Source organism: Glossina fuscipes, unplaced genomic scaffold (assembly GCF_014805625.2).
Source record: "Glossina fuscipes isolate IAEA_lab_2018 unplaced genomic scaffold, Yale_Gfus_2 116, whole genome shotgun sequence".
NCBI classification, from domain to species: domain Eukaryota; kingdom Metazoa; phylum Arthropoda; class Insecta; order Diptera; family Glossinidae; genus Glossina; species Glossina fuscipes.
Genome location: NW_023998459.1, coordinates 455,210 through 466,835, shown reverse-complemented (window position 1 = coordinate 466,835; position 11,626 = coordinate 455,210). Strand labels below are relative to the sequence as shown.

General features: G+C 34.3%; 1 protein-coding gene across 2 annotated transcripts; it reads left to right on the top strand.

Annotated features, from left to right (window-relative positions):
• The first annotated feature begins 5,844 nt into the window (after positions 1 to 5,844).
• On the top strand, positions 5,845 to 11,388 carry LOC119640239. Of its 2 annotated transcripts, XM_038038128.1 has the most exons (7): positions 5,845 to 6,464; positions 6,524 to 8,140; positions 8,197 to 8,283; positions 8,356 to 8,610; positions 8,673 to 8,802; positions 9,499 to 9,634; positions 11,046 to 11,388. In XM_038038128.1, the coding sequence occupies exons 1-6, from the start codon at positions 6,111 to 6,113 to the stop codon at positions 9,621 to 9,623; spliced, it is 2,568 nt and encodes an 855-aa protein (XP_037894056.1). In that variant the 5' UTR covers positions 5,845 to 6,110; the 3' UTR covers positions 9,624 to 9,634; positions 11,046 to 11,388. The 2 variants fall into 2 exon arrangements, with proteins under 2 accessions (XP_037894056.1, XP_037894055.1); XM_038038127.1 differs by lacking the exon at positions 11,046 to 11,388 and having other exon boundaries at positions 9,499 to 9,734.
• Positions 11,389 to 11,626: the final 238 nt, after the last annotated feature.

The following is an 11,626-nucleotide window of genomic DNA, read 5'->3' as shown; positions in this document are numbered from 1 at the left end:
CAACAAGAACATTTCCAATGCAATTAACTTTGCAGTTGGAAATGTCAAAAAAATTCGGATAGTTTATTTCGCTTACAAACAAAGAAAAGCAAAATTGAAACAAGAAATTCGACAAAAGCCCAATTATTTGAAAGTCCTGCTTACCAACGTCTCATCTTGACTAGAAAACAGCGCAAAAACTTGCAGATCTAATTATATACGACACTAATTATGTTTTCATAGGAATGGACAAAGTCCCGTTGTAATAGGTCAATAATTGGCGCACTCATCCAAACATTTGCGATGCTCACTCCAATTTGCGTTTGCAGCAATAGTCAATGCGCATCAAATTGTATGAAAACCGTCAGCACGCAACAAAGCATATAAAACAAGTTTTGTGCTGATCGGTGAGGTAACCTTTTCTAACAGAGAAGTCAAAATTCGAAATGATAACTCAGGGAAAAGTAGAAGTTGTCGAATTTTTTCACTGACAATTTTTAAACTAATTTGAGGACCAAACTGAACCTAAAGAGACTAACAAGAGATTATTCGAGAGAAAGTTTGTGTCTCTAAGAGGACTTGTAAAATCCGTAGCGCTGATTTTCTTTCGCTATTCACCAAAAATATGTATATCATTTCTATGTAAGATTTCTAATATATATTGCTCTATATTAAAAGCATTTATAATATTGTGGTGAATATAAAAGGGGAATATATAAAAGTCTTATTGTTTCTGAAGAGCTGTAACAGAGGACCACATTGGCGAACGAGTAAAAAAAAAGCTGTGATCATTACTTGCTGCATACTTGATTTAAATGATAGGTATCTGCGATTCGCTTCTAAGCACAATACGCTTTCTTACTTATTATAACTGCGAAATGCAAAATTTATTACAAAATTTACAGAAGATCAAACTCTACGGAAATAAGAACCAATTGCATTTCATTTTGCAATGTATAGACCTTGGAAAGTCGAAGTATAAAAAATAATTATAATAAAATAACAGGTTGTTCTTCATAATAATGCAAGCACACAACGTTACAATTGTACATGCCAGCACACACCAACAGAAATGTACCAGAACATACCGAACTTAAGAAACTCTTTTAAATTCACTAAAGAACAGCTAATCCCTGGAGATAAACTTACAAAAATCAGTTATTTAAAGACATTTTTCAAATTTCTCTATTGCATATTTTTTAAAAAACAATAGAAAAATACGATACATTCGAAGATCGATCTGCAATTTTTATTAGAATAGAATATCGAATGTTGACAGTTGAATTATTTTCTACTTTTCGACTACTACCGTTTGAGTCTTCTAAACAATTTTTTTTTTCTAAAGTTTTGCTTCTTATACGTATATGTTCTTTCTTCAGAGGTAAATTATTGTGTCATTGAAATATAAAAAAGGCAAACACAACTAAAACGTGCAAACCAGTAAGTGGATCTGTGTTTTATTGACTTTTCTACATCAGAAAGCATTCAATTCGATGGAATTCTAAAAGGAGTTCAGGAGTAGAAGGAGAGAGATACACAATAGTGTATCACACAATTTAGGCAAGAAACAAGTAAGAAAGTTGCGTTCGTCTGATATTGTTGCAATGCTTTATTATTAATAAAATGGCAGTTGACCGAATATGCTTGCATCGTGACTTTGATCATTTGTGATGAAAATTTTTTGTCACACGTTTCATTCATATCCACTTATGGCAGCTATCAAAAAGTCTTCCTAGATATTTTCGCCTTTTTCCAATATCCATCAACTAAGCGCACATGCTTTAAGTTTTAGCTCTCTATTTCTAATTTTTACATACGTAAAAACTTTTATCGTAAAATTTTCACAAAAATGGACAGAAGCAACTGAATCGAATAAGGATCGTGTGTGAATCAATGGTACCTGTATATGCTTTATGAAATCTGTCGTAAACATTTTTGAATATTTGAAATAGATTTATATAACCAGTTATACACCGGTTTTCGGAAGTCGAACGATATACGTTTATAAGCGCGCAGAATGCATGTTTTTTATTTGGTCACATCTCAGACTAATTGAAAAAACTACTATGTATTTGTTGACAATAACAATAATAAAAAATTGTAGCCAAAAAAATTTTTAAAAAACCTTGCAAGTGCAGAGATAAAATTATATTTCTTACATTTGGGGATCATACGAGGGTTTGGGGAACCAAACGGTTCCTCAAGATTATGAAGATTGTTGTGTATTGTGTGAAAGTGATCCATATAATTATAGCTAACGCATATCATTTTCGATAAATACACAAGTTACTAATCACCTCATTTTGTAATTTTACCAATGAATGTCTTTGGCAACGATTTGCGAACATTTTTATTTCTTCGCGCTCCACATCATAAACGAAGGTTCAAATATTACACGGAGAAGAAATTTTAAATCAAAATCTTACTGCGATAATGAACGCAACAAACTGCTCAGCTAATGCGAATGAAGGGGACGATATTAGTTTTAATGAAAGGACAAATCCTGCGGCAACAGCTATAAAAACAGTCTGTTAGCTGCGGGCAGATTTATCGCGCTATCTGGACGCGTATCTAATTATCCGCTGCTCAACGTTGTCACAACTGAGATTAGAAGCTGCAACTTGTCGCGCATGGTTTGATCCGACAGCCTGTTTTTGGCAATGGTCCTGATCGGCCTTCAATTGTACATATAATATTGACTTATAAATCGTGCTTTACGACTATCTTAACTATTTACAAGGCGGTGTTATCCGTCCATCAACAAATCGTTTTTTGCTGGCACGCTCAAGCGCAGAAACGTAACCTATTGTATTTAACTTACAACCACTTAACGGGCGCCGCGTGTTAATAAATGCGTTTATCGTATTCTAGAAATTGCAGATCACAATTTACAGCAAGTATTGATTTAAAACTTGGCAAACATATTTCCTAAATTCCAGCGTAAGTGTATTCTTAATTAGCCAATTAATCCAGGTGAATAAAATTTTCTTTATGGTTAAAAGATAATCTGAATTAGATTAAGTTATCGGAGACGTGAGAGCTTTTAGTAGAAGAGAAAAAAATAACGACTAGAATGTTATCAGTATTACATATCTTGTGATCTTGTCTGCAAGATAGAAACCGCGCCAATGGAAGCATAATTCTCATGAAGACAATTGTTGGCAAAGAGCGGAAAATTATGTTATAAATAAAACATCAAGAATTCCAAATTAAAAAATATTTGCAACAGGAGCTTACAGCAAACAAAACAGTGGGAAGCGAGAGGGATTATGTACGACTTGCGGCTTACGGCTATGTGTGATAGCTATTGCTGAGATTTATGTATCTAATCTAATAAAATAATCTGAATTAAAAAAATGTTAGGTCATTTTAGCCGTTCATTTATAATTTGATGGTTTCCGTATACAATGGTTTACCACACAGTATGTTATTCGTTTATTCGACGACGTCGTCGAACACGATATATTCTTTTTATTATTGCTTAAACTCATCGTTAGGCATAGCAAAGAGAGCCAACATTAAATGGCTTACCAGTTTAGTATCAAAACCAATATAATGTAACATCAAAGAATAGCATTAAGGTTAACATAAACATGTTTGATAGATTCCTTGCTAAATGCCTTCCAAATAATCTATTTAGCAATGTTGAGACCACAAATTAGAGGAACAAGATCTGTAAAATAAGAGTCATCGTAAGCGTCTTTCTTTTTTTTTGATACAAATTTCTTTGCCGGCAAAGCAATGATAGGCCGAGAGAAATGCCGTCAATTATCGTCCTCTTAACATAAGAAAGACGCATTTGTCGCCTTCTGATAGCTCCGACGATATCGAACAGTCATTTGAACATTGTTCTTAAAGAAACACTAAATCAACTATTTTGCTTGTAAAATTCACAGAGTCTATATTTTTACTTAGTGAGAGAAAATTCTCGATGAGAAACTGCTGCACACTTAATAACTGTTTACAAACATAAAATGTCTCCAATAATCACATAGAAAAACCTGAGTAATAATATGGCGGCATTGATATCATCGCCGCACCCTTCTAGTTTGCTTTAAAAATTCTGGCTTTCTGCTGCTAAAGCGGTTATTGTTCCTTTGGGCAGCTTTAATTTGGCAACTATTCTCATCACAAATTTTGTTTTCTATTATTATTCTTTGCTTTAACGGGTGTGATTGATGCAAGTACCATATGTTCAGCACAGACTTGTTTTTAGTATGATGTTAATACTGGGATGTTAATACTCATTAGCAAAAAAATTTTCCTTTGAATGTAAACAAAAACCAACCAGAATGTGGCTGGAAATAAAATACATATATATATTTTAATAAAATTAAACAAAAGCTAAGAAAAATTCTCGCCGCAACATTTTTATTTTGTTTTTGTTTATATTTGACATGTGGGCCTTTACGCTGCATGGAATTTTTTTCCGGAAACATAGGAACGATTCTCTGATTAAATAATTTTCCTTATTTCACACAAAAAGAAAATAAAACGAAAACTTGAAAATTTAGCAAATATTAGTTTATGTATTTATTTATTATATTTATTGCAAAACTGCCAAACAAATAACCAATAATGCATAACTCTACCCGCAATTTTCCCAAAGCGCCGAAAGCATGAAGGCCTGGAATTGAAGGAATCACGTATAACAAACACTTTGGTTTAGTAGACTATATGTTTACCTAAGAATTCAAAACTAGTTATGAAACTCGGCTTCCCATTTTAGTCAACGTTGCTGTTACGCACACATGTATAACATTTACGTTTGTGTAAGAATGCTCCAAATTATTTGACAAAAAAAAATTCAGAGCTATATTCATTACTCTCCCTAAACAAGCAAAAGGATTACCATCGTTCGTTATAATAATGAAGAGAAAGGAACATTTTTTAGACTTACTCTCTTAGTGAACTTTCTCTAATATGAAGTATTCTCAGACATGTTTTAGGAAATACTCGACGCTGCGATGTAAAGTGGGCTTAACAAAAAATGTAGCTTTCCTCTTTTATCGCTGCAGGACTTCCTTTTCTGCCGACAAGGTGCTGATGACGTTAAGAAAAGAAATGCAGGGCATCACTAAAGCAATTTACATTTTGAATAAAGGTTACTTCGAACGTACAATAACTATCAACTTTGATAACATAAATTATTTTTTTACTATTTTTTTCATGATGCACAGAAAAACAGAGTCTAGTCCTCTCTTATGTTCATTTAATCTTTTCTTATATGAATGAATTATGATTTATTTGTCTGTTCTTAAATTATGAAAATACGCCACTTGCGCCGAGCCAAAAAAGGAAACATTAAAACAGCTGTTAAAAAACAGTATTACCCAACTACAATATTCATATCCTTATGAGCAAATAACCGTTTCTATCTTTACAAGAATTCATATATCTTTTCCATCTGTTTTCATGAAAAATTTTTATATCCATTTGTTATTTATGCTCTCGTTTTAATTTAAAGTACTGTAAAGAAGATTTTATTCATCTCCCTACCATGAATTGATAAAAACCGGGGCGCAACCAAGTGGTTGTTTATTAATTAAAAATAAACCGGGGCGCAACCAAATGGTTGTGTTCATAAATTGAAAATAAACCGGGGCGCAACCAAATTTGTTTGTTTATAAATTGCAATATATAGACTCTTAAGACTTCAAAAGGGATTCACTTCTTTGGCCTTCTTTTTCTTTAAAATTAACATATGCAAAAAAATTCGTGGACTAATAACATGAAGCGAAAGAGAAAGATTAAATGAGCATGAGAGACTTGATATTCTGTCAGTTGTTGAGATATTTTTTATATAGAAAAAGTGAGCAAATTATAAAAATTTTCCTTTTCTTTTTATTACTATTACTAGTGTAGAAATGAAAAATAACAAAGGGAGAACAATTGTAAAACAAAACATTACAATGTATAATTAATTAATAAAGCGAAAAGAACACTTTAAAACACAACAAAGTGTCGATTTCACAAAACACCCAAAGAACACAGAAAAGAAAAAAACAGGCGTAGAAACCTTTTTACTGGGAGGAAACTAACAACAACAAAAATTCGCCGACGCGTTTTCTTGTAACTACCAACACCTAGTTTAGGACAGGTACAGAACTATTGTGATTTTATTGAAAGTAATGGAAAATTCTCCGACAAGTTTTGCAAAATTTGCTCTAAATGAGGCTTCATCGTCGGCCTGTTCCAGAGAAACGCAATCGTTGAGTTGTATTAGCGGTGGGACGGCGGGGGTTTCAATGACTACATCGTCTTCGTCAAATAATAGTCCAATTCTAGCATCAGCTCATACCACTTCATGGCTAGCTGCTTTGCATGCACATCATAATAACAATAATAATAATAATAATGAGTCAGAAAAGTCTACCATCAGCATTTCGCCATCGCCTTGGCCATGTCTGAGCTGTGACAGCCAAAAGCTAGTAGGTAACCGGGTCAATCTAATTGAAGAAGACGAGGGAGGAGGTCAAGAAAAAGTAAGTGGGAGAGGATTACTATATGTGACGTGAATTATGACATTTTGAATCTTTTCCAGTACACTTTAGCCTCAAATGGTGCTATTGCTGCTGCTTCTTCTGCCTCTAAATCCTCACACTTAGAATTAGCTACATCTACAGAGACTGATTTTGACGCTTACGATTTATGCGGGGCTGTTTCTCTAACTCCTCCTCCTATTATGGAAGAACAGCTTGGAGCATCTGCTGTAGCCGCATCTGGTGGTCTCTCTAATCGTACATCTCTAAACAATTCCACCGAGAACCTCAGTTATGTTAGCGACAATTTTTATGGTGATGATGTAATTATTTTGGGCGAGGACGGTGATGCAGAGGCGGATGAGTTGTCTTTGAATTCTGATGATTGTATTTATGCTTATCGTGGGGAGGGAGCTGATTTTGATATTTCTCTCCAACCCTTAGCTGGTATGGGCGGCGGCTTCGGTGGCTTAAGTTCCAACAACTGTGGAGACGAGGAGACTGATTTTTTGGAAATGGACTTTGAACCAGATCCTCTGTCTGAATTAGAATATAATAATCAAACCGCCTCACTGACGACGACGGTAAACTTAAACGCAAATCTTACGAATTTAATGCAAAGAAATTCGTGCCATTTAACATCGCCTAGCGCTCAACGACATCAATTATTTTCGTCACCCATAGATGATTTGCCACCACCCCCTAAAGCTTTACAAGCTCAATCTATGTTAGGTAAAAACTTTGCACGCGTGACTTTGCATTTGGATCAAATACAAAGAGATTGTAATGAAGAGGCATTGATGAACGATTCTCGGGAACGCTTGAACTCGGCATTAGACACGCATAGCATGGAAAAGGAATTCGCTCAAGTCTCAAGCCAAGAACAACTAAAAGGTGCAGCTCACTCCTTACCTAACACTTTGCATCAGCATTTTGCTAATCGCAGTGTATCCGAGTCAGCGGTGATCAATTCAAATACAGCCGGTTTGTTGGCTCCACCCTTAAATTCATTAACACAGAAATCCCCCTCCAAAATAACGGGAGCTAAACCGAAACGTTTGTCTACTTTTTCATCCACGTCTTCAACATCTTCCAAAAACTCTTCCAAATCTAGGAACTCTTTAAGATCAGCTTTTCATCCTACCACCCTTTGCAACAGTTCTAGTTTTGATGAGCGTAGTGTCAGCTGCTCAGAATTCCGTACTGAACGTGATCTTAACACTGCGAATGCTTTACCTAATGCACCACACACAGCACCCTCCACAACGGCCGTTTTAACTGCTCCCGAATTCAATTCATTAACAGAGGATACTTGCTTAGATTGTTTGGAAAGGGAATTTCTAGCTAGCACTATAGGCAAAGCGTTAGACTCACAAGACTGCTCCAAGTGTCGGAAGCGTTTGGGTAGTCTGGTTTTATATAATCGGTCCGAGCACACTGGTTTTAGACGAAGTGCAAGTCCGACTTCAACCTTTTTTCTTAACGACCAAGCATCAACAACTTGTCGTCTATTTTCGTGTGAATTTTTGCATACCCAAGCACGCAAAAGGCAAGAATGGGACTCGTATGTAAATGAAAAATCTGTCAATCAAAAACAAGAAGGTAAAGTGAACAAAGAAACTGGCCATATGGAAACAACGGACAATACGAAGTGCTTTGATAGTAATACGGATTTCAGGGTAGGTAAATCAAATCGGATGAACAGAAATAAATTTGAGAATCATTATTTTTTAAGCTTTTAAAGACAATTAAACCAACAGAAATGGTCTGCACAACTATACCAACAGTAAATATAAATGAAACAATTCTAATGCAGGCTTTAGTAAGTGGTTGCTTAAACTCACTTCGAATTTTTTAAATTTATTTTTAATCAATTATCTTTTATGCTCTCAAGGATAAATTGCAAGTTTCCTACAACAAGGAGTTGTTACATCATACATTTAAAAAATTGTACACTCGGCATTTCAACAACAGTTCCTCACACACAGCACCATTATCAGCAACTTCAGCGCCATTAACTGCGCCTACGGAATATCGCGATTTGTTACATTTACTTCTGGCCGCTTCGAAAAGTAGAGGTAACTACTTGAAACTAAAGAAAATCATTGAAATAATAAGTCAGCAAAAAATTGTCGTACAGTTTAAGAAGGTAAGAAAGTGAAATAGACGGTACAACATGTATAAAAGAATTTCGCTTTTCTGGTTCTCCAGGATTCTGCCATTACTGAAATGGAAACAATTCAAGTAAATGTCACTGATGTATTACATTATTGGCCTCTCTATAAAAATTTGGATAAATTAAAACGATTGGATCAACGTTTCTTAAATAATAACGTCTTAGGTGCGTATCACCCATATTTTGTACGTCTACATCTCGGTCAAGGATGATATGTGCTGTTTTTTTTTTTCGTTTATAACATCTAAAACAATGTATCAGAATACACCCTTGATAATCTCCTTTCATTATCATAAGACTCTGAATTGATTTAACTATGTCCATTTGTCCATCTATCGACATGTCCCTTGTGTTCAAAGATACCAAAATTATGGTAGAGGGAACAAAGTTATTCTTAAGCGCTAGTGACGTTTAAGAACGAAAAGAAGTTTATAAAAGTTTTCATTTAATATAGTTGCAAAAAAACATTGCAAAGTAGGTTTTTTCTTTAAAGAGCTAACCCCTTTAAGAATAGTTATCAATAATTTTGTATAGTGTAAATTTCTTTAGCGCTCTACACTTTATTATCTTTATATTATTCAATGTTGCCGTCTCTGACTTTATGTAAAAGTGATGAAACAATATATAAATTTGAACAACTTAAAATTCAACTCAGCGAAATGTACTGTGAAGTTGTAGTTGATACCTAGAAAATAGGTCAGATCCCGTTTAAAAAAGTTTCTGGTTGTTTTACGTAAGTGATTTTATACTTCTGAAGGAGAATATTTTAATCTACCTAGTTATACTTTTCAAACAGTAAAAACAAAAAAAAAACTTTTGCGTTTGCGTTATAATGCTTGAATTTTGTTTTCTGAATTTTAGGAAAAATTGCTAACGTCATAAGACAAGCTCATCAACGTTGCACCGCGCGCAGACCTTTGCCCGAATCTATTTCAATACCGCAGTATTATCCCAGCGGATTTTTAACATTAACAAGAGCTTGTTGAAAATGTATTCTGTAAGTAATTGCTTTCAATGAAATGTTGGCGAGCGATTCACTTGTTATGATAATCAGCTGAATGATTTAAAAAAAGGAGAAAACATTTTTATAGCACAATAAAATCATAACTTTTTTTTATTTTATTTATAAATATATACATAATTGTAACATCCCCTTACTTGAAAAATTCATTACGTAGAACTATAAAACAATGTACTTATATGAATGCTTATCACCAATTATATAGAGAAACATAAAAAACTTAACTTAAGTAGTTGTACGCTTTAAATGGTAATAATAACAGCAACAACAAGAAACACTTTGATAATATTGTGTCCGTTAAAATAAATGTTTGTAAAAGAATCGACAAAATCAAGAAAATAATGGCATTCATATATACATACATAATATTAGGTTTTGAAAATTTAATGCAATTGTGTTTTAAATTAAATGCATATAAACAAATGAAATCTTCAGATAAATGAACATCATGCAATTATACAATTCAAGAACACAATAAAAATTTTGGAGGTAACGTTGGATAAAGAATCGGAATATTTGGATGGAAAAAAATGAATTCAAGGAAAACTTCCGTGTTAAACATCTGAGCTTTGTTATATCATTTTAAGGTAAAGAGTTCATTCACTCGTGACACGCATCGAAACAGAAATGCTGGCTGATGTGATCATGCCTTTCGCGAATTATTATGTAACATGTTGTTGGCGTTTTCAATTCATTTCATTTGTTTCGCAAAGAATGCGATAGGAAGTTGTAATTCAATTATATTCCATGTTTGAACTTTGGACAAATCCATCTGCAACAGCAAACGCGGTGACACTCTGTCGGAAATCTTGAATTCATAGTAATTATTATTTAGCATATGTAGGGCGAACGCTTCTGAAAACAGAAAATTGCAAACTTTTTCACATATTGGGTTAATTGAAAAGTTTGCGAAGTCATTGAAAAATGAAGTGATTCTTCAAACTCTTAAGAGATCTTCTGCATTTAGCTTCTATAATTTCACTAAAAGAACAGAACAAGAAGCCATGTATAGTGTACACAACGGATGCCTCAAAATTCGCATTAACCGTTCCTGGACATACTTGATGGAAAAGTGGGTCTATGTACACTATGTATATATACTATCTTGATGAATGCATATTTTTGGTTTTCTCACAAATATTTATCTGCAAATACTCTCTTTTCGAAAATTTATTCGCCGAGAGGGAGCCAGCGAAATGCTGCTCTTTGCACAAAAGAAAACCACAGAACTCAGTCACACAAATCGCCCAAAAATTCACATTTTTGTTAAGAAATCTTTGCTGAACTGAAAAACTTGCACAAAGGTTTTTCAAGGGCATTTAATATTTTAGGTGTCAAATAACCGCTCAGTTGAGAAGCATATTCGTTAAATAAATTTTTTTATCAGGTAAAGACCTTCTGAAGCCGATTAAAAGTCAAATTTCGCACAGGGCGCATAAGGCGAGCGGTATGGTACGTATGCGATTTCCAACATTTCCGGCAATTTCCCGGCGATTTTTAAAGCTCTCAAATTATCAACAATTTTCACACCATCTGCCTGACGTATGGAACCTAAATGTTTACCTTCTAAAAGTACCACGAAGATTATGGCGTTTGGATCATATAAATTGGAATCTACCGGAATCATGCCCATGCTAATTAGAGCTTTCGGTATAACCTTGAAGATGAAATTCAATATAATTCAAATCAGGTAATATGGAAAGGAAAATTTTTTCTTTCTTACTTTTACTTGTTTTCTATCGAGTATATATCAGGACCGACAGGATACGCCCAACAAACCGGACAAATTTGGCATAAAATTCTGGTTAGCACTCGTATATAAAACATGGTACCAATTGCAACGAAACGACTATCATCACGAAAGCTTCTTCCACACAATCGCAAAGTACAAGAATGTGCAGAGCCAGATTTTTACGGTTTTCCGCACCACCCTTGGGGTGCCGTGATAGGCGCGTTGCCAATTGTTTT

Excerpts from the sequence above, each read along its gene's own strand:
- LOC119640239 (XM_038038128.1), top strand. The coding sequence starts at position 6,111 with ATGGAAAATTCTCCGACAAGTTTTGCAAAATTTGCTCTAAATGAGGCT. Across the intron at positions 6,465-6,523 it reads AGGGAGGAGGTCAAGAAAAA|TACACTTTAGCCTCAAATGG; the intron begins GTAAGTGGGAGA and ends AATCTTTTCCAG. Across the intron at positions 8,141-8,196 it reads ATAGTAATACGGATTTCAGG|CTTTTAAAGACAATTAAACC; the intron begins GTAGGTAAATCA and ends TTATTTTTTAAG.